Source organism: Colletotrichum karsti, assembly GCF_011947395.1.
Source record: "Colletotrichum karsti strain CkLH20 chromosome Unknown Scaffold10, whole genome shotgun sequence".
NCBI lineage: Eukaryota > Fungi > Ascomycota > Sordariomycetes > Glomerellales > Glomerellaceae > Colletotrichum > Colletotrichum karsti.
Window position 1 is genome coordinate 928,608 of NW_024065910.1, and position 22,034 is coordinate 950,641.

Here is a 22,034-nt window from a genome sequence, read left to right on the forward strand (position 1 = left end):
TTTTCTTCTCGCTTGTTCATAAATACTGAAAGGCTCCATCTCCAACATCCGGTTCAGCTTCCATCTACCTGCTGTTTTCTGTTTCCCCCCTGCCCTTTCACACATCATCGCCTCGGCTTCGAGCATTCGGTCCTCGATACCCCCCAAAAGCTATTGCTTCATTCTTCCCCATTCACCAACTTCAGCAATCATGGACTACAGCATGGAAGACACCCAGAACTCTGCTCCCGGCAGCGTCCAGGCGGCCAAGCTCGGTGGCGCAAGAAAGGGTCCCGATGCGCAGAGCGTTACCAAGAGGTAAGAGGACCTCGCCATGTCGACTTACTCAGTATCAGATGAGCTGACTTCGCGCCTACAGATTGCAGACGGAGCTGATGCAGCTCATGACCTCGCCCGCCCCCGGCGTCTCTGCCTTCCCTTCAGCTGACGGCAACCTCATGTCCTGGACGGCGACAATCGAGGGCCCCGACCAGACTCCCTACGCCGGCCTGACACTCAAGCTCAGCCTCTCTTTCCCTAGCAACTACCCTTACGCGCCGCCTACTGTGCTCTTTACGACGCCCATTTACCACCCCAACTTCGACTTCTCCGGCCGCATCTGCCTCGACATCCTCAAGGACAAGTGGACGCCGGCCTACAACATTCAGACCGTCCTCCTCAGCTTGCAAAGCCTGCTGGGTGAACCCAACAAGTACGTTGCCCCGGGTGAAAAGTGGTTCGATGTACAAGCTAACATCTCCCCAGCGCGTCTCCTCTCAACGGCGAGGCAGCAGAGCTCTGGGACAAGGACCCCGAGGAGTTCAAGCGCAAGGTCCTGGGCCGCCACCGCGATGTTGAGGACGAATGAACGGTCATAGCCAAAATCGATTATGACGGCTGACAGTGGGGCGGGGCATTGAATTCGAGCACTGGAGAATTGGAGTCTTGTATGATTATGGGCCTGAAGTTTGGGAACACTTTAGGAATTGGACTGCATTGCATGGTTGGGACCTGCTTAGGATTTGATTTATCCTGTATCTGCATCTGGCAGACCGCCAAGTCGATAGAGAAGACCCTGTCGGACGACGGTGTAACATAAACCACAGAATTGTTGTCCTGCGAACCTCGTCTTGCTCACATCCCACCCGTCGCCCGGCACAATATGCTGCCGCCAGCGCGCTCACGCCGCGCATACACATCCCACCACCACACAGCGCGGGGTTCCAAAAAAACAAGAAACAGAAAGAAGTCGTCGAGTCGTGGTGGGAATCAAGCGTTGTTCACATTTCCGTCGATTTTGTATGTGAGACTAGAATGCCGAATGCAACTCCGATGCCTTTATGCCGCCCTTAAACCATCCCAAAGAGAACTTTTTACTCCTCAACAACAACGGTCTGGAGACCCTTGGGGTTCTTGACGTTGACGGCTTGGACGTAGCTGTACAGCTTCTCCTTGGCACCCTCCTCGTCGTTTCGTCTGCGGGAGATGCGGATGCGCAGTCTGTAGGCGACACCCTTGACACCCTGCTCCCAAACCTTCTTGTTGAGCTCGGGGTCAACGCGAACGTCGGAGGTACCCTGCGTGAAGATCGAGGTTAGTCGTCGTTCTCCCGGAAGCTGAAGCGATCGAGGCGCCCGAATTGTCAAGTGACCGGTCGCGAGAGTGGTGTTGATGAGAGTAGACGGGTTTCGGGTCGGGTAGAGCGAGGGGCAGCGGGACATACCATGGCCTGGAGCGCGAAAGCCTTGATCTCCTTGATGGCACGGGGAGCGCGCTTCTTGAAGGTAACACCGTGGAGCTGGAGAGAGAGAAGCAGAGTCAGCATCACCGCCTTCTGCAAGAAAATTTCCCTTCCCATCATCGCCCGTCTCGTGCGGCGACGGCGACGGTTCCTTCGAGGACAATACTAACGCGCTTGTGCATGTGGATGGTGTACTCGCGAGCGACGACGTCCGCAATGGCGGAGCGCTGCTTTCCGGCGGGCTTCTTCTGCTTGGTCGACATTTTGGCGGTACCTCTCGTCGTCGTTGGGTCGTCGGAGTCGGTCGGTCGGAGTCGAATTGTCGTGAGGTTGACAATGTAGAATAAATGGCCAAATGCAACAAAGTGTGTGTAGAACGAAAAAAAAGCTAGGGCTAGAATTCTGATTGGCTCGCTAGCCTCCGCTGCATGATGCACGTGATCTTAGTCAGCTTGACTGGGAGGACTTGGTGCCGGTGGAGCTTCGAGGAGGCTTGAAGTGGGACGTGCTGAGCGAAATTGGATAGCGCGCTTTTCTTGTGCAGCAACGCAGGTCATTGGCGGTACGTACCCCGACAGACCCAGCCTCCGACGCAGGTTCTCTCCCCCCTGACCAGACGACGAAATTAGTCCCGGGTCTGAACGACGCTTGATCTGCTGTTTATGCCGATGGTTGAGCGGCATTCAATTCAACCCCCAAGACATCACGCCGCCGCGCCAATTGCCAACCACACTGACGCTGTCAGTCTGCGCCGTGCGCGATCCTTCCCTTCATACACTCGTTCAACACAACATTCCAAACCCGGGGAAAACAAGGCCAGGCGACTACCGAACAAACGGCGACGCTACCGAACCGTGACCTGCCAAACCTCTCGCTTGGGGGCAGATTGCATCTCATTTACGATATCGCGCATCCTTCCGACGCCTCATCTTTCGACTTCACATCGTCAATCATCACCGACGACTTCCTCGACCGAACTTTTCTTAATTCCCCGAATCACCGTTGCGACTTTTCGATACCCTTTTCTTTCCTCGACCGCGCGACACGCTCCTCGCCAACATCATGGATGACCGATCGACCGGGGCGTCTGGCACGCCGTCCCCTCAGCCAGACCTGCATCGAAACCGACTCCCGACACTCTTCGAGGTTCTGAGCCGTCGGACGCTGCCCCCTGTTGACCTGTTCTCGTTCTACATCTTTATGAGAGACCAACAAAAATCGGTCGATTATCTCGATTTCTGGTTCGTTCAGAAGCGGCACACTGCAAACGCGCGATTCAGTCACTAACTTTCCAAAGGCTCGATGTTGCTCAGCACATGTCCCTCTGCCGCCACTATGTTCGCGAGCTTCGAAGATCCGTCCTCATTGGTACGCCCGACCTCGACAAGGCCGGTTCCAAGCGGTCTTCTGCCATCCTCGATGGCCTCGGCGATATGAGCCACGCGGCCGCCGGCCCGTCGATGTATGCTACCGAGAAGGAGAAGAACCAGGACGCCCAGATGTCTGCGTACCTCCGCGAAGAGGCGCACGAATCGTCGCCTCAGAGCAGCACCGAGCCCCGCAGACCCAGCGCCGCATTCTCTCACACGCGGGATCTGACGACCGACTCCAACTCCCCCGCCAACGCCGTCGCGAGAAACGACATCCGCGCGTCTGCGGAGAAGATTCTCTACACGTTTCTGCTCCCCGGCGCCGAGCGCGAGATCATTCTTCCCGGCTCCATTACCCAGGACGTCACCACCGCCATCGAGGAGTTTGGCAGAGATGACCCCGAGGTTTTCGACGTTGCCAAGGACTACGTCTTCCAGGCCATGGAGCGGGACGCCTTCCCCAACTTTCTGAGGATGAAGGCCCTGGGCAATCTCATCCCTACCACCCTCCAGATCAGGATGATTGTTGGTCTCCTGTCAATGTTTGGCGGGTTCTGGGCTGCTTTCATTCTCATTTTCCTCAATGCCGCTCGTACCACCAGATGCTGGGTGAGTTCTTTCAAATGACGTGACACAGCGTACCACACAATGCTAACAATCATCTCAGGTGATCCTCCCTTTCACCTTTGGTGTCTACTTCCTCGCTTCCTACCAATACTCATTGGATCCTGTCCTTGCTCTCATCGGCCTGAGCGAGTACACACCGTTCAACTTCTCCAGGATTCGTGAGCCCTACGTCCGTAAGCTCCTTGCCAAGCGGGCCATCATGGTCCTTGCTGTCACTCTCTTGATTGATGCTGCACTTTGTGTGCTCTTCATCCTTGTCCCAGGCAAGCGTCTCTGAGCGCGTAACAATGCCAGTCAGACATGAGATCGCGTTACCGCCACCAAACAACATCAGAGATGTAATAATACCAGCCCTTGGCTGGCAGAGCTTTACGAACGTTACGACCACCACCACCCAGGATTTGAGCGACAGTTTCCAGTTTCAGGTTTTGTTTTCGGGTTCCCCCATTCAGGATACCACAGTAGGCTTTTCCGGCGTACCTAGGGAAGAAAAAAGAGGCTCCAGGGAATCACAGGCCTCGCATACGGCGTTCGACAGGAGGGATCTAATTTTTTTCTTCAATGTGCATGCACCATGTACTGATGTACGATTATCGAGGAACCGACGTTTGGTTCTACTCAGTGTCGCCGACACGAGAGGTGGATGAGGAGGTGTGAGAGAGATGGAGGTGGGAGCGGAGAGAGGGAAGACATTTGGCTTCGACGACATTCACTTTTTCTTTTCTTGATTCCCTAATCATTCTTCTTCTTCACTGGCACAGTAGATAGGAACCGCAAGACCCGGATGGGACGCGGCTCGAAGCCGTCCGCATCAATGTTGAGGTTTAACTTGATTCGTTTTTCATGATCTATCGTGATTCTGTTTTGCTGCTGTGCTGGCTCTTGCAGCTGCCAAAGGTATATCGCGATCCGTTTCCCATGCTCGATTATTGGTTTTTCATGCTTCCTTCAGGAACTGCAGCGACGCTTGATAATTGCCCAAAACACCAGGGCTCCTGCGAATAACATCTTTGATACCGCGCCGATTACTACGTGTGGTCCTCTCTTCTCACGCCACGACGTCATCACCCACTAAAGCTTCCGCCGACTCGCCCGCTTCTTCTCCTGCTCGTCGTCCTCCTCATCAACGTCCATGGCCTCGTCGTCGACCTCCTCCGCGTTGGCATTGGCCATGCTCGTGCTGCCCCGCTTGTACCGCAGAGCCCTCGAGGCCTGCGAGTGTCCGACGGCCAGCTTGCGCGACTCGGGCTCCTTGCGGGTCTCGTCGACCAGCCTGGCCAGCCTGGCCTCCTGCGCGGCCCTGTCCCTCTGCCGGCCGGCGGCGCCCTCGCGGATGCCGGCGATCTGGGACTCGAGGTCGCCGAGGGTGGACTCGCAGCGGGCGGACCAGGCCTGCAGGGCGCGGATCATGGGCGGGACGGCGCCGGGGGCGAGGTCGCGGAGGGCGGCGAGGGAGTTGACCTGGACGACCTGGCGGTGGGGGTCGAGGGTGGCGTCGAGGAGGCCGGCGTAGATGGCGGAGATGACGAGGTCCTCGAGGGCGCGGGCGGAGTCGAGGGCGAGGGCGGAGCGGAGGGCGTCGTAGGAGAGGTTCTGGCGGTCGCGGGCGAGGGAGAGGAGGGTGAGCTGGCGCAGCTTGAGGGTCTGGGCGTCGTTGAGGGCGGGGAGGCCGCCGTCGGTGCCTTTCGGGGCGGCGAGGTACTCGGCGTAGGTGCCGTGGGAGAAGATGTTGAGGAGGGCGAGGTGGTGGAGGAAGTCCGGTTGGTCCTGGAGGGCTTGGATCTGCGGGGTCGAGAGGAGCTCTGTGAAGAGGAAGGTGTTTGGGTTCGAGGTCGCGCGGGTTATCAGGTCTGCGGCGGCGCGGGGGGATGTTGCTGATTTGCTGAGGGCCAGGAATGGCTTTGTGGTGATGTTAGTTTTGGACAAGGAGAACGAGGAAGAGGGTAGTGGGATGACGTACCTCGAGAGCGTTGAGAGCTTTGGTTTGCTCCATCTTGAGAGCTTCTTGTTCGTGATGCTCACGATGTGGAGGGTGTGGGTGAGGTAGCTGCAGATGGAGCTGTCGTTCGCGATAGCTGGAGGTGGGGGTGGCGAGGCTGAGATGATGGACGATCGGGTTGGTGTGGTATCAGACGAGGCTGAACAAAACAATAGCTCTGGGTCTGTAAGGCGGCTTTCGCTCGTCGTCAGAGTGTGGAGGGTTACAAGTCGTGGAAGGGGGTGTGTGTCGTTTCTCTGGAGAGAGATCTGAGGATGAAGCTTGTGTCAGATCCGTTTGAGGTGCCGTTGTAGCCTGTAGGCGGCGGGCTGCAGTTGGATCAAGCGCGCTACGGCTCCGGCGCGGGGCAGGCACCTTGGGGTGTGGTGGGGGCCTTGGACGCTGGAGCTTGCCTCACCACGGCGGAAGCTTGACGCTTAAGGTTTCTGGTTTTGGAGGGCACAACGCAACAAAGAAGATGTCTTCTCTTTGAGGGAGACAGGGGCCGATGAAGATCGTTTACACATATTGGAGTTCTGGAACAGCTAAAACACAGTTGAAGGGAAATTCGAGCCGGGGCTTGGCTTAGGGGCAAGGGGGTTTGCTACCCACGATCTTCAAGACTTGCAAACTACGGTATCGCGGAAGTGTCGTTTCCAAGTGCCTTGGTTGACAGAAGCAACACCTTACTGTTTGAGAAGCTCGAATCTTGGTAGACGATGATTATCAGAGGCTATTGACTTGGCGCAGATCTCGGCGGACCGGAGGATTCTCATCTGGCCGACGGCCGGGTCGGTAGGGTTCATTTCATCGTAAGTTATTGACGTTGGATCGTTGATAAGGTAAGCAACGTTGGACCCATTGGTCGGTCCGTCGGAACTGCGTGAGAATGCAGCGATGAAATCCGTCCCGAGGCAGATAAGAAAAACATACGACTGCGGTGGTGATCAAGTATTAGTCGGTAGCTTCCGCAGCAGGTCGGATCTTGAGCACGTAGTCTACTGCGCGAGATCTCACTGAAGGCCGTGATTTTACAAATTCAGGGCACGGAACACGGCCTCGGAGCATGAAGCATAGCGTAAAAAAGTCCCACCTCGAGACACGATACGAGGAGCCAATGGACACATCGGATGAAGCTGGAAGTCTGCGCTGGAGGGTTGAATCCGAACCCAGGAGACCCTTCCCCCGAACTGCCGCAGACACCGTGCCCGGGAATGTTTTGTGGTTTCCTCAGGTCGTTCGAAACGAGTCGTGGCCAGGCGTAGGCGTAGGCTCTGGCGACGTGTTGCTTCGTCTCGTGGCGCATGCTATCCGGTCCGAAGGGGACGAGGGGTGACAACCAGCCCTTGTCAGCTTACGACATGACATGCCGTGCTAATATTGATCGGGGTATGACTCGGGGCTGATGAGTGTTTGAAGGAATGACTGAGGTTGAGGCGTTCATGAAGGCGCCTGACTTGAGCCTCGATGTGCTTGCTTTTGTGTCGCAGACACCATAATTATTCGTAGCACTTGAGTCCATCATCTGATGACATCTGAGGTCCTCAAGGAACCAACCAAATCATCTCAGATTTGCCCAGAAAAAAAAAAGGTGGTCGATAGGAAATGGGAGGACGGTGGGAGGGGCCTGCGGACTGTGGCGCCCAAGCACCGAAAGCTGCAGCGGCGGGCTGGGATCCCCCGTGCGACCCCATTGGCCACGGCCCGTCCATTTCTTCTTTCTGCAGCCCACCCGAGGCAGTTTTTCAGGGTTCGACTCTGACTGACAGGGCATTTGATTCACTGAGGCGCTTCGGGGACGGGGTGCTCAGGAGAAGCTCCGGCACGTTCCAGGGGGAAACGTCTCTAACAAGGACTAGGCGAAACTCCCACCTGGAGCTGTTAGGTACGTACATGACTTCAAAGAAACACGGACCGCTGGAGTGGAAGGTAGCGCTCGCTTCTCCCCCCCATCACATCAATCATCACACACACCACACCCCCCCGACCGACGGGACCGCAGTTCCACGATTGCGCCAGATGATAGATCCCGGCCTCGCCGCACGCTGCTGCTGGTGACTGCACTCCCACACACCGGTCCTCTGCTCTGCCCGTCAGTGGGATTCATTCGCCATTCCCACCCCATGCCCATGCCTATCGAGGCAAGAACAAGAACACGCTGGCTGAGAAAAGCCGACCTTCCGCTTCCGTACCTTACCAAGCTTGACTTGTCCTTCACCTCGTGCCATTGATCTGCCACCGTTTTTTCTTCGTTGCCATTCCCGGCTTTGTTTGATTCTTAATCCTACCTAACCCACTGGCCCTCGGGTTTTCTTCTTCTTCAACCGCCGCTACGACGACGCACCAACCCATACATACGCATACGCACACGCAACAGCCTCTGCGATACCCACCCGCCTTTTAGCATTCCGCACCGTACATATTTGCCAGGAAGCCGGTCTTCTCGAGCCCCCCTATCTTCCTTCCGAGTTCAGTCGCCTACTCGCTCTCTTCGATCCAGTCGCATTCGCCGTATGGATAGTTAGCCCTATCATGAAGGCTGGAGCCGCATAGCTGGAAACCTACCCGAGACCGAAGCACGATCCAAGACTGAGGCTGGCCCTGCACTCCGACGTTATCATCTTCAAATCGCATCGATAGCTAAATCCACACAACATGGCTCCTCCGGCTATCAAAGTCCCGGGGCCGAACGAGGGTCGTCCGAGGGCGACTCTGGCCACTCCTACCGCCATACAATGGGCGACAACAACGCTGAAAGTCGGCGGCATGACGTGAGTTGCGCCTACCTGCGCCGGTCCTGAAAACAACTTACTCACAGCATTGCAGTTGCGGCGCGTGCACCTCTGCGGTCGAGTCGGGCTTCAAAGGCGTCGAGGGAATTGGAAACGTCTCTGTGAGCTTGGTTATGGAGCGCGCCGTGGTCATGCACAACCCCGAAGCGATCACCGCCGAGCAGATCGCGGAGATCATCGAGGACCGGGGTTTCGATGCCGAGGTCCTCTCCACTGATCTGCCATCACCGATGTTCCCAGCCGAACAGAACCTATTCGACGCCGACGACGATGCCGGACTGCTCACCACAACGATCGCCATCGAGGGCATGACGTGCGGCGCATGTACGTCGGCTGTAGAAGGAGGATTCAAGGACGTCCCGGGCGTGAAGAACTTCAGCATATCATTGCTCTCCGAGAGGGCCGTCATCGAGCATGACCCGGACCTTTTGACTGCCGAGCAGATCGCCGAGATTATTGAGGATCGAGGATTTGGCGCAGAGATTGTGGACAGCGGAAGCTCCCAACAGGAGAAGCCCAGAGCCAGCAGTAATCCTACCAGTACCGTGGCAACTTCCACTATTGCGATTGAGGGCATGACATGCGGGGCCTGCACGTCTGCGGTGGAAGGTGGCTTTAAGGACCTGGATGGTGTATTGCGCTTCAACATCAGTCTGCTGGCCGAACGCGCCGTTATCACCCACGACACGACGAAGCTACCCGCCGAAAAGATTGCCGAGATCATCGAAGACAGAGGGTTCGGTGCCGAAGTATTGTCAACCGCGTTCGAAACTTCCGCGCACGGCAGTTCCGCGTCCACAGCGCAGTTCAAGATCTACGGCAACCCGGACGCCGCCCAAGCTTCAGCACTGGAGACGAAACTGATGTCGATTCCGGGCATCAACACCGCCAAGTTCAGTCTGGCTTCATCCAGACTGACGGTCACGCATCAGCCGAATATTGTTGGCCTACGAGGTATCGTCGAGGCAGTCGAGGCAGAGGGCCTCAATGCCCTGATTTCCGACAACGATGACAACAACGCGCAGCTTGAGTCACTCGCCAAGACCCGAGAAATCAATGAGTGGCGGAGAGCTTTCAAGATGTCCCTCTCGTTCGCCATTCCCGTCTTTATGATCAGCATGATCATTCCCATGTGTTTTCCCATTGTAGACTTCGGCAGCTGGGAACTTGTTTCCGGCGTCTTCCTCGGCGATTTGATCTGTTTGGCCCTTACGATACCCGTCCAATTCGGCATTGGAAAGCGTTTCTACATTTCTGGTTGGAAATCTATCAAACATGGATCTCCTACCATGGACGTCCTCGTCATTCTCGGCACTTCCTGTGCCTTCTTCTTCAGCTGTGCGGCTATGCTGGTGTCGTTCCTCTTCCCGCCGCATACCAGACCCGCCACCATCTTCGACACCAGCACCATGCTGATCACTTTTGTTACTCTTGGTCGATTTTTGGAGAACCGAGCCAAGGGCCAGACTTCCAAAGCGCTCTCCCGACTCATGTCGCTGGCCCCTTCGATGGCCACTATTTACGCCGACCCGATTGCCGCCGAGAAGGCTGCTGAGGGCTGGGAGAACGCAGCTGTTTCCGGCGAGCCGAAGACGCCCAACCGCGATGGCCACGCGGCTGAGGAGAAAGTCATTCCTACGGAACTCCTTCAAGTCGGAGATGTCGTCATCCTCCGCCCTGGCGACAAGATTCCTGCTGACGGTGTTCTGGTCCGTGGCGAGACCTACGTCGATGAGTCCATGGTCACTGGTGAAGCTATGCCAGTGCAGAAAAAGAAGGGCAGCTACTTCATTGGTGGTACTGTCAACGGTCATGGACGTGTCGACTTCAGGGTTACAAGAGCTGGTCGTGACACTCAGCTGAGCCAGATTGTCAAGCTCGTCCAGGATGCTCAAACCACTCGCGCTCCCATTCAACGTCTCGCTGACACCATTGCTGGCTACTTTGTCCCTGTCATTCTCCTGCTTGGTTTCATGACTTTCATTGTCTGGATGGTCCTCAGCCATGTGCTCACGAACCCACCCAAGGTCTTTACCGAAGAAGCTAGTGGCGGTAAGTTCATGGTGTGCCTCAAGCTGTGCATTTCTGTCATCGTCTTTGCCTGCCCCTGTGCTCTCGGTTTGGCTACTCCCACTGCTGTCATGGTGGGTACTGGTATTGGCGCAGAGAATGGAATCCTCGTCAAAGGCGGAGCTGCTTTGGAGACGACAACTAGAATCACCCAGATTGTCCTCGACAAGACTGGTACCATCACCTACGGCAAGATGAGCGTTGCGAAGATGAACCTTCTTCCTGCCTGGCAAGACAGCGAATGGAGACGCCGACTCTGGTGGCAGATCGTTGGTCTCGCTGAGATGGGCAGTGAGCACCCGGTTGGCAGAGCTGTTCTGGGCGCTGCGAAGACAGAACTCGGTCTCGACGAGGAAGCCACGCTCGATGGCAGCGTCGGCGAATTCAAGGCTGCTGTCGGCAAGGGCATCAACGCCCTCGTTGAGCCCGCTGTCACCAACAACCGCACCCGCTACCGCGTCCTCCTCGGAAACGTCCGCTTCCTCCGCGAGAACAATGTCAATGTCCCGGCTGAGGCTGTCGAGGCCTCGGAGCAACTAAACGCAAAGGCCAACTCCAGCTCCAAGAACACATCCGCAGGCACCACCAACATCTTCGTCGCCATCGACGGCTCCTACACCGGCCACCTCTGTCTTTCCGACACCATCAAGGAGGGTGCCGCGGCCGCCATCGCCGTCCTCCACCGCATGAAGATCAAGACCGCCATCGTTACCGGAGACCAGCGTTCCACCGCCGTGGCCGTGGCTGCCGCCGTCGGTATTTCCCCAGACAACGTGTGGGCCGGCGTCTCGCCCGACCAGAAGCAAGCCATCGTCCAACAGCTTCAAGAGCAGGGCGAGGTCGTCGGCATGGTCGGCGACGGTATCAACGACTCCCCCGCCCTCGCCACCGCCGACGTCGGCATCGCCATGGCCAGCGGCACCGACGTCGCCATGGAAGCCGCCGACGTCGTCCTCATGCGTCCCACAGACCTCATGGACATCCCCGCCGCCCTCCACCTCGCCCGCTCCATCTTCAACCGCATCAAGCTCAACCTCGCCTGGGCCTGCCTCTACAACCTCATCGGCCTTCCCTTCGCCATGGGCATCTTCCTCCCCTTCGGCTTCCACCTCCACCCCATGGCCGCCGGCGCCGCCATGGCCTGCTCCAGCGTCAGCGTCGTCGTCTCCTCCCTCCTCCTCAAGTTCTGGACACGCCCCAGCTACATGGTCGACCCCTCCGCGCAGACCAAGCGCCGCGGCTTCGGCATCGTCAACAGGATCAAGTACGCCGTCCGTCGCCTCAGGGGCAAGCGCACGCAGGACCAGGGTTACGTGCCCTTGGCCAACATGGCGGATCGGGACGAGTAGACGGACGGGTGTTTCGTGGCGTTTTTCTTCTTTCTGCCGTGTGTGAATAGGTTTAGAACCGCGAGGGGTGCTCACAGAAGGGTATCGATATCGCTCTTCCCCTCGTAGAAAATATATAGGTTTATCGTTCCAACTGGTCGCAGGGGCCTTTTCTCATGTGTACGTGGTCTCTGTTGGATTTGTATCGGTTATTGGTAGCATAGCACCGGAGTCAATTCAAGTTCTCTTTAAATTTCACATATTTGTGTGCCATGAATTTGCTCCATTTCGCGCGAGCTACTTCTCTAGTCCCTCCTGTCCCTACAAGCAGTGGTTCTGCAGAAGTGAAGCCCTCGATGTTCCCGTGTTATTGTTTTGTCGAATCCCAATCCTCGGTATTACCAGATGAAAAAAAGCCCCCGGCCTAACGCCATGCTATGCAAACGAATAGATGAGTGAACAAAAGAAAACGAACCCCGTCGGAGAGGCTCGGTGTCTGGTTTAGACGCCGGCATACGTCTCCCCCACGATCCGATTCCCGCACGCTGCGGTGGCGCCCTCCTCCTCCTCGCACAGCATGCGGCTCCACAGCCTCAGCTCGTCGACGCTGACGTTCCTCTTCTCGAGCTCCCACTTGACGCTGCCGGGCAGCGACAGCTGAGTACTGGGTCCGCCCGCAGCCGAGATGAGGGGCACGACGACGTTGTTCTCGCCGCCGGCCTTGCCGTTGTTCTTGGAGAGGATGCCGAAGCGGAGGCCGACCTCGGTGACGGTGACGAGGATGGAGATGATGATGAGGACGATGATGATCCAGGTGATGTAGCTCATCTTGGCGTCGGCGACGGAGTCGGCGAGGATCTCGGCGAGGTCGAGGAAGACGCGGCAGCGCTCGTTGAGGACCTTGATGCGGGGGTCGATCTCGAGGTACTCGCGGATGGCGACGTAGAGGGGGTGGAGGGTGGGCTCCGAATCCCAGAAGAAGTTGGGGACGTCGAGGATGTTGGAGGCTGTGGTGGGTTTTGGTCAGGGGGCACGTTTTGGTTGGTGAGGAAGAGGAGAGGTTTGACTTACACAGGTTGATGTCGACACGGCTCTTGAACAGCCGCCCGAGAATCTTGACGATTTCTGTTCTTGTCATGTTCAGCTCGCCGGTGAGGGCGAGGCGTTTGGGGACGTGCTGCGCGTCGAGCATTGTCTCGCTCATGCGCTCCTCGAAGAGACACAGTTTAGTGCTCTGCGCGATAGCGTGACTGATAGTCAGCTTCACCATGTGGTCACTGCGTGGGAGCAGGGTAATCATGTCGTTAAAGATACGCGGCCGCTTCACGTCGGCGCTGTACTCGAAGTGGAACTCCTCCGTCTCGAAGTCCTCCTCGTCCAGGGGTCGCGTGATAAGCGACAGTCCGTTTTCGTTTTGCGCGAACGTCAGATCAGCCAGGATGTCCTTCTCCTGGTGTTCAGTGAAGTTCCAGAAGACGACAACGCCGTACGAGAACAGGAACATCTCCGCGAAGTTCTTTGCGTCGGGCGCCAGACGCGCCAGGGGCGACGAGCTCGGGTCGTCGGGGCTCTGCTCGCGATGCCGGTGCGACGAGTCGTCATACCCGTTCCCGTTCAGTGGGCTGCCTGAGAAGGCGGACTCATCGAAGTATCCCTCGTGGTAGGTCCGCTGCTCGCTGCGTTCGATCTCCAGGTCCAGCACCGTCTTGCCGCTTCCCGGGGTCTTCACGATGGGTCTGCTGCGGACGCGGTAGCCCTCTGTGCCGTTGAGAAGCGGCAGCGAGTAGATGACGTAGAGGCAGTCGTCATAGAGCTTGGTCTTTGCCTCGTGCTTCTTGCGAAGGAACTCGGCGGTGGACTGCATCTTGTACGACTGGGCGGTGCAGTAAGCGGTTAAACGCGCCAGCTTTTCCTTTCGTTGAACCTTGGGCAGGCGTTCGGCGTAGGACTTGCCGCGGATGCCGCCTCGTTTGCGGAGGACGTCGAGCTCCTCATCGCGAAGGGGTCGGTTCTCCTCCTCCTCCATCTGGCGGGCGATCTTGCTCGCCTCCTCGTCAAGGTCCTCATCGGAGCCGGGTTTGTCGTCCGTCTCCGGGAGGAGAACGAGCTTCTCACTGATCTTTGTGGTTCGGGAGGGCATGCTCTGGCCGCCTGTGCGGGACTGCAGGTTCGGGAGGCCGCCCGGGCCGGCGGAGGCGCGGCGGGCGCCCGTCGCGGTCGCGCCACCGACGAGTACGGGGCGTTGAGGCGTGGGCGGGACGCGGGGCTGGCCGGAGGGGATCTCGGAGGCGTGCTGGAGGACGTGGTCGACTGAGATGAAGCGCATTGCCGGACGAGACTGGGCGACGGGGAGGCCTGTGGATTGGCGCTGGAGGGCGCCGCGCTGGGGAGGACGCTCTCGCGAGTCGGTCACCTAGGGAAAACTAGGGTCAGCGGAGGGCGTTCAAAGGTGAGGATCCCGGTAGATGGTTCGGATGATGGAATGGGAAGGGTCGCGACCGTACCAGCACCGATGGGCCTCGTTTTGAGGAAGCCATTATTGTGGTTGATGTCGGTCGAGCTAAGAATGGGGCTGGTTTGGAGTAATACTAGAGAGCGCCGGGCATCATGGAGATGTCGTGGTCGGGGGCTCTCTGCTGTGATCGAAAGATGGCCGAGGTTCAATTGATGGTCGTCTGGTGTGCATGACGGTTGCAGTTCAGTTTAGAAAAGACCTTAGTATTGAAGGTTCCGAGCGTCGCCCCGCCACAGTTTAATGTGGCTGAAGCTTATACGTCATAGCACAGCCGTGGACCTCAGTGGACCTGGAGTTGACAGGACTGCGTTCTCGTGACTGCTCAACCAATACCTTGACGAACACAACTACTAGGACTTGATGTCTTCTTCATTTGCAGCGGGTTTCTATCCATAACTTTTTGCTATGGAGTTAGCCAGCTGATCTTAGACTTCTTACGTTTAGTATGGTTGCTACCGCTCAGAACTCTGGAGCTTCTTAAGCGCGACGTACTGAAAGATGAGTCTTGATGAGCGCTTTGGTGGGCACCTTGGTCTAGAAAACTCTTGAAATTGGCTATCGCGATAGTCTCACCAAGTAAACTTGGTGGCTTGGTGTAAACAGGCTAGTGATATATGGATGCGAGATGCTAATACGCAATGTAGCTTCCTTCAACGCATGCATTTCCAATTTCACGCTCAACTCAGTGGTGTCATCTGGCACACTTCGCCAAGATACGTGAACTATACCTTGTGTCTTTCCTCCGCTCTGGCCCATGGGAACTTTTATGTCAACTTGCTTGTACAGATCAAGCCTCGGTTTGACATCAACTATCTCCCATCCCCGGCCCCCCGGCTTGACCCCAGCTACTTCGGACGTGAACTCGTACAAAGGCAAGCTACCCCAGGCATGACAATCAGAACGCTGCGACACGTCATCCTCAACCCAAGTCGTGACGTTTTGACGAAGCTGAAAGCGCCACGGATCCCAGAACCGATGAAAGTGCTCATGATACAAGCTGCCTCCCGCGAGAGCGAAAGCGCGGAGTGTGTAGAAGGACATAGCAACGGATTCCTTGGTGAAGTGGTCTCGTGTGCTGCTTTGTCGAAGTAGATGTTGTGCTTCTTCACCTGCGACGGCGCCTGATAGAACAGCCCAAACCTGACAGTGCTGGCTGTAGTCTGCCAAAGGTTTCGCCATAGTCGTGATAGTGTCTGTGAAGAACGTGCCATCAAAGCAATGCGTCTTCAGTGCAGAACTGATGCGATCTGCTCGAGCCAGATATTCTTCCGCCAAAGCTGGCCTTTCGACAGCCTTCATCAATTCGGAAGCTGTTCTGAGCGTATACGCGTAAAGTTGGTTCCCGTATGTTGAAAATCCGGTGCGATGAATGGCAGGAGGTATTCCATGAGGCTTCCACTGCGGTGCCCAGTCCACAAAGTTCCAAACTCCCGGCCCTAAATCGCACGCCGTTAAGCCAAATTTCGGATCAATCCGACGATGAAAGTACCCGACAACGGCGTCCACAACGTGAACAAACTCCGACACGAAGGCGACGTCGTTGAAGTACGTCAGGTGGTCATTGACCATGCAGATCCAGTAAAGTGAAAAGAAGGGAATAAACTGCGGCCTATGGGTTGGGGCCCGGCTCATCGTCAGCCCAACACTGGCTTGGAAAGAGTTGTGGATCTGCAGGATGGCCTGACGGGCGAGTCGGTCGTCTCCTGAAATGTTGTACGTAAACAATGCAGAGCTGCGTGTGTCCATGGCGTACTGAAGTTGTTCGTAGAAAGGACAATCTTCGTAACAGTCGTGCATACAGTTCTTGAGGGTTCGGACGCTCGTCGACCACAATTTGTCCGAGTCGATGACATCGTCTCCTGGGGGCACCTTGAATTCGGCCTGGACCTGGAGAGGGTAGCTGAAGGATTCCGCCTCGAGGCCCTCGAAAAGCAAGTCTGAAGAGGAAGAAACTTCGATCTCTAGCTTGATGAAGCGAAACGTGCGGAAGTGGTAAGGCTGAAATATCTCTCGCGTATTTTCATCCGCATAATAACCAAGACCAGCCGCTGTTGACCGCTGACCTTGAAGAGTGTATAGGTCTTGAGGCCCAAGAAGCTTTCTGTCATAGTCGCACCGGTCACGCTTTCTTCTTATCCAGGGCACCGATTCTGGATCGTCTTCGTAACTCTCGGAGTATGTGATACGGAGTATGCTACCGCCGCTCGGCGGCCGCCGGAAGCAGAATCTGAGAAAAGCAGTGGTGTGTTCAGAAAATTCGAGGTCCACGCTATGCGTCGTCCCGGCCTTCAGACAAAGGCTGCTACCATCTCCTTTCAACATGCCTGTCCAGGGTTCATGGGGCAAGCAGCTGTTGATGTTTCTAATGGCAGATGGAGTTACAGTCCTCAGTTGGGGTGGCGGCAGTAGACGGGGCGAGAGGTTCCATGGAGTTCGGTTTCCAGTCGAAATCTTGTATTCGAGGAGCGTGGCACGAGTCCACAAAAGCGCTGTCTCTGCTGTCGGGACGTATTCGTAGATATGGAGAAACTGGTCCTCCGATTGATCGACTCGAAGGACAGTAGCTTGATCAATGGCAGTCTCCCATTCCGTGCTGCTCTGCACTTGAGACGCCCAGATATTGTCGACGTGATCTGGAACGAAGATTCTTAAACCACCAGAAGGTAATCTTGGAAATGAAGGGGCGTAGTTCGTGGCATAGAAAAGCCGGAGCACATGGAAACCGATGATGTTCTGTCCACCCTGAAGGTAAGGGCCAATATCAATCTCGTCAAAGAACCAGAGGGAAGCATCGCCTTTGACGGGACCAAACGTCACAAGCTGTTCGTTAATGTAGAGCTTATATCTGGTGTCGGCAGTGATTTGAATTCGGAGGCTGCTTGGAATTGCGTTGTTGACGAAAATATTCTTTCTGAAATGAACGAATCGGCCGGCTGTTTCATTATCGCTTTCCGTAAAGTCAGGATGCCACATCCACGTCTTGTCCCAAGTAATCGACATGGTTGGTCTCGGGTAGGAGAGGGGGTTGGCAGATTGTTGGAAAGGCGAAAGGGTCGAATAGCAGTTTCAAAGAATCGTAGTGTTAATTCAGTCGAAGTCAGAGGTAAGGCAGCTTAAGAGAGTTTGAATCGGTTGAAGAGACGCCGAACATGACGGTTGATTATCATGTGGTGTCTGTAGCTCGGTATATCAAGTCCCGGGAAACACGCCATGAACACAGCTAATACTGTCCCTGTGGTATCAGGTAGCTAGCCACTTGGAGCCAAATTGGTCAATCAATACATGGGCTGATGGGTTATCTTGATCCGAGGTGTGTCACCGGCGTTAGCTAGTATACGCGTATGTAAACAACTGAGGGTAACTATACGCGTATATCTCAATTTTGGCACAGGTATGGTCAGCTCCATGTCCACGCCTCGGGAATAGGGTGAGCATTTCTGTTAGCGTGATTGTTCCCCGTGGGGAAGAAGTCTTCGATTTCATAGAACAAGGTAATATTCCCCGAAAAGGCGGGGGAAAGGCCAGTAAGCCTCCTTTTGTAAGAAGCTTTTAAATGATGAAGGATTCAATACGCCGTCATGTGTATATAAAGCAGAACGAACATTACTTTTCTCCCATATCGAAGAGCTGAGCCGAAACCAGCTTCTTTACATTCTGACGGTTTTGTCAAGCTCTTAGTTGAAATACCCAACTCACAATGCCCGAGACCAGGGACCATATCGAAGAACAGGGGCGCCAGGCCCAGCCCGGAGTCCTTCATGATGAAGATGCCAAGATCGAGAGAGTCGCTCTGAAGTCGGAGGTGGATTCGCTGGGGCATTGGGCCACGGTAGTCAAGTTCCGCAAGGTAAGCCTTCCGACTCTCGTTTTCTCTGGCTTTTCAACTGAGCGTTGAGTAATGGGTTTGCAGGCCGTTGTTGTCTGCAACCTACTTTGCATCGCAGCAGCAGCAGATGGGTATCAAATCAACCTCAACGGTGAGTAGCCGACGCGACCACCCTGATGATATTCATCTTCATATTTCCTGAGCTTATGTCAATATAGGCAACTTGATAGCAAACCAGGGCTTCATCAATCATGTTGGTTTCCGTGACAGCGCCGGGAAGACTACTCTCAATGCCAACTATACTGCTCTGTGGGGTGCTATGCAGTCTCTGGGTCAGCTAATTGGGATGATCGTCCTGAATCCTGTGTCAGATAAGCTTGGCCGCAAGAAAACACTTTACGTTCTATGGGTGATCCTCGCCAGTGTAAGAATTCATTCCCTTATCTATCACCTCCAATTATACAGCCCGGACTTACCTAAACTTAGTCGCTCATACTCGAGACTCTCGTGCGAGACTGGAGAGATTGGACTGGAGCTAAGATTCTTGCCGGCATGGGTATTGGTGCCATTCAAGCCACTCTCCCGATCTACGTGACGGAATGGTCGCCAGTAAACATTCGTGGCGCTATGATTGTTGCCTATGGCTTCTGGAACGTCATTGGAAAGTTTCTTGCAAACCTCGTGCTGATGCTGGTTCAAGAGACGAACCCTTTGGACTATAAAACACCCATTCTAACACAGTGGGGCTTTCTGGGGGTCATGTTGCCCATCTTTCTCTGGCTTCCCGAGACTCCAGGTATGTTGCTCTGCAACTAGCTGAAACTTATCATTTCTCAGTATTGATTTGTCACTAGCATACTTCGCCGAAAGAGATCAGGACGAAACTGGCAAAGAAATCCTTCGCCGCGTCAACGGCAATGTCGAGGGATATGACATCGAAACAGAGTATACCATCATCAAGAACATCGTTCTCGAAGAACGAAGGGTACGACAAGAATTTGGCTTCGATGATATGGGCCTGAAACAAGTCCTGTTATCTTTCGCCGAGTGCTTCAATCGTTCTAATGTCCGCCGCACCTTAGGCGCTGCTCTACCCGGTTGTGCTCAACAACTGGCTGGACTATCCTTCCTCAATACCTACGCTAGTTTGTTCTTCAAACAGAGCGGATTTTCGAATGCTTTTCAAATAACTACGATTCTATGTAAGTATGCTTCCCATCTATCCAATCACCGACTATTCGCTGAATTATCCAGGCTCCATCCAATTTTCCACCACCATCTGCCTCATGCTCTTGTCCGACAAGCTTGGACGTCGTTTGATGGTCTTCGGTTCAATCATCATCTGTACCTGCACGCTACTGATCGTCGGGGCTCTATCGTTTGTAACGAAGACTACCGCAATCAAGGACTTCCTTATTTTTGTGGCTTGTGTCTGGTCATTTGCCAATAGTGCCGGTACGTGAAAGCTCGACAGGATCTAATCTGAGATGCGCCAGTCTCTCAAGCTGACAAAACTTCTGATAGTTGGGAGCCTCGGCTACGCGTTCGTGGGAGAAGTGGCGTCCCAAAAGTTGCGTGCTAGAACTGCCGGTGTTGCATCAGCCTCTTCCGTTGTCTTTGGGTTGATCTTCAACACTTCAGTGCCGATCATGCGTAAGTGTTTTCGCAACAGCCTCTCAAGTTTAAGGTTTTAGGATATTGCAGAATGCTCACCTCAATATCTAGTTGATGTCAATGGAGTGAACATGGGGTACAAGACCGCATGGATTTTCTTTGGAACAGCAATCGTTGTCTGTATCCTGCTTTGGTTCTTTCTCCCGGAATGCTCGCAAAGAAATGCGGCTGAGATTGACGAGATGTATGAGAAGGGTGTGCCTGCATGGAAGATGCATAAATATGTTACGGACGTTCAGAAGATGTATCAGATTCGTCTCTAGGGTTGATTGCTTTATAATCCGTGGTGGACTTGATAGGTTAGCATAGATTGTTCCAGTCTACCTTAGTCAACGATAACTATCAGATATCCGCTATAGCTGAAGAATACCTAGAATTGATTTAAATAGAGTATGTACAACACATCCCCCGGCCATGCACAGTTATAAACTATACATTGCTTCCGGAAGGCTGAGCCGAGAGTCAGGGCCATAAGGACAGCAGAGTTCTATTATTATATCTATATAGTATCTGGTATTATTTTAAGGCGCAACTACTTCCACTCACATTCCAAGCCTCTTATGCTTCGTTCAAGGCCGAGACTTTCTATCCAGTCCTCGTATAGTCTCCCTTTGAGAGCCCGAATGCTCAAAAGCTTGGAAAGTGCTCTCTTTAGAAACTCCAAACGTAATTCATTCCATTCGTCCGGTTTTAAGTCCGTAATTTCTCGATCGGACAGAGCATCTGCCCTCATTTCAATGTCGCAAATGCGTTTGCGCGATGGTAGTTCGACTTGCGGGTTGAAGTTCGGTTGCTGATAAGCTGCGGTTATGAATGGTACCTTGTCCATGGTAACGACCTTCACTTCAATGACGCTGCCTGGTAATCTGCCTGCGAGAGGCAAATAGTTCTCGAGATGACCAGCCTTCAGTTGATATCGATATTCGTTCCTTTCGTGAAAGAAGTCCAAGAGCCCAACAAAGCTATCATTCCAATTTTCTGAGAAAAGGGCCGTTTTGAAATATGGGTGCCACTGGCTCACATCCTGCATGATGAGCGCGTTCGTACCGACGAAGACAATGCCATGTCCAGTGATTCCGGTGGTGTTGAGCACATTCTTACTGCACTGACGACCAGTGCAGACGAATAAATCGAGATACACATGTAACATTTCGTGGACGAGGGTTATGATGCGGTCGAAGAATGACTGACTGCGAATTTCTTTTCTGACTCTCACAAGCGACCATATCCGTATCTCGTGGTACGGATACATATAAGGAGTTGAAGATGTCTCACCAAGGTCTCCCTCGCTAGGAATAGGAACAGAATTCTTGTCTTGAAAGTCCATGTATCCGGTAATCAGTTTGACCAGCGGGCGGGCGTAGATATCGTGTCTTCGAGTTAAGAGACCGAAGAAGAAGTAGTCGTCAATGTACTTCATCATGTCTTGCATACAATTTTCGAAGAAAGCTCCTTCTTCTGCGATGGAAGAAGCTCCAGCCCAAGAGTCGGAGATGTTGATGCACTCATTGGAATATTTGTCGGCCCAGAATTGATCCCAGTGCCAGGCCCGATCTCTAGCACTGAGATAAAGTGATGTAAAGGCCTCCCGAGCTGCGTTTTGGTGAGGCTGCAGGTTTCCGGAAAGGAATCCCGCACATGTAAAATTCTGTAGACTGACAGGGTCGTATGAGTTCAGCTTCAGGACCAGAAAAGGCCTGTCGTTTCTGCTCCCATCTTTCCCGTCCTGGTGGTCCCAAAATTCGGGAAGCTCGGGGTGACGACAATGTTTGGTTATCTGATTTCTCTCGATATACGCGCGGCTTCCTGACTTCTTCATAGACATTCTCTTATCATTTGCGGCGGCCATTGCGGTTTTCTTGCTAGCTGTTGATGAGGGAGAAAATACCGATGCATGAAGCTCTGGGAAAGAAGTCGATTTGAATAATAAACGGGTCTCAAGTATTGCGATGTCTTGTGTATTCCTCTTTTTTCCCTCTTTCATGTTTGCGTAAATTCTTCATATGTTTTTCTCTGGGGGCATATCTCCATTAAGGCATCTCCGGTTGTGTCGTTCCCTACCAACACTCGCCATCGCCAACCGTAATTCACAGGAAGTGTATTTTTAACTGCATTTAGAATGCACCGTACTGAT

At 54.4% G+C, this 22,034-nt stretch overlaps 7 protein-coding genes across 7 annotated transcripts; 4 read left to right on the forward strand and 3 right to left on the reverse strand.

Annotated features, from left to right (window-relative positions):
* Positions 1–190: 190 nt before the first annotated feature.
* On the forward strand, positions 191–847 carry CkaCkLH20_04104 (ubiquitin-conjugating enzyme; the record flags this gene model as incomplete). Its single annotated transcript, XM_038886823.1, has 3 exons — positions 191–297; positions 359–691; positions 745–847. 3 exons carry the CDS (start codon positions 191–193, stop codon positions 845–847), a joined length of 543 nt encoding a protein of 180 aa, XP_038748073.1.
* A 505-nt stretch (positions 848–1,352) lies between these two features.
* CkaCkLH20_04105 (putative 60s ribosomal protein) lies at positions 1,353–1,983 on the reverse strand (the record flags this gene model as incomplete). The annotated part of the gene is made up of 3 exons (XM_038886824.1): positions 1,353–1,556; positions 1,703–1,777; positions 1,891–1,983. The coding sequence occupies 3 exons, from the start codon at positions 1,981–1,983 to the stop codon at positions 1,353–1,355; spliced, it is 372 nt and encodes a 123-aa protein (XP_038748074.1).
* A 799-nt stretch (positions 1,984–2,782) lies between these two features.
* On the forward strand, positions 2,783–3,994 carry CkaCkLH20_04106 (rgs domain protein; the record flags this gene model as incomplete). Its single annotated transcript, XM_038886825.1, has 3 exons — positions 2,783–2,961; positions 3,018–3,699; positions 3,758–3,994. The coding sequence occupies 3 exons, from the start codon at positions 2,783–2,785 to the stop codon at positions 3,992–3,994; spliced, it is 1,098 nt and encodes a 365-aa protein (XP_038748075.1).
* Positions 3,995–4,788: 794 nt separating this feature from the next.
* On the reverse strand, positions 4,789–5,710 carry CkaCkLH20_04107 (putative PCI domain-containing protein; the record flags this gene model as incomplete). The annotated part of the gene is made up of 2 exons (XM_038886826.1): positions 4,789–5,616; positions 5,678–5,710. The coding sequence occupies 2 exons, from the start codon at positions 5,708–5,710 to the stop codon at positions 4,789–4,791; spliced, it is 861 nt and encodes a 286-aa protein (XP_038748076.1).
* A 2,640-nt stretch (positions 5,711–8,350) lies between these two features.
* CkaCkLH20_04108 (heavy metal translocating P-type ATPase) lies at positions 8,351–11,906 on the forward strand (the record flags this gene model as incomplete). The annotated part of the gene is made up of 2 exons (XM_038886827.1): positions 8,351–8,466; positions 8,522–11,906. 2 exons carry the CDS (start codon positions 8,351–8,353, stop codon positions 11,904–11,906), a joined length of 3,501 nt encoding a protein of 1,166 aa, XP_038748077.1.
* A 480-nt stretch (positions 11,907–12,386) lies between these two features.
* On the reverse strand, positions 12,387–17,400 carry CkaCkLH20_04109 (uncharacterized protein; the record flags this gene model as incomplete). The annotated part of the gene is made up of 3 exons (XM_038886828.1): positions 12,387–12,892; positions 12,957–14,298; positions 15,313–17,400. The coding sequence occupies 3 exons, from the start codon at positions 17,398–17,400 to the stop codon at positions 12,387–12,389; spliced, it is 3,936 nt and encodes a 1,311-aa protein (XP_038748078.1).
* A 697-nt stretch (positions 17,401–18,097) lies between these two features.
* CkaCkLH20_04110 (uncharacterized protein) lies at positions 18,098–20,163 on the forward strand (the record flags this gene model as incomplete). The annotated part of the gene is made up of 8 exons (XM_038886829.1): positions 18,098–18,247; positions 18,311–18,377; positions 18,445–18,650; positions 18,713–19,022; positions 19,081–19,428; positions 19,481–19,681; positions 19,751–19,879; positions 19,952–20,163. 8 exons carry the CDS (start codon positions 18,098–18,100, stop codon positions 20,161–20,163), a joined length of 1,623 nt encoding a protein of 540 aa, XP_038748079.1.
* Between the last annotated feature and the right edge of the window lie 1,871 nt (positions 20,164–22,034).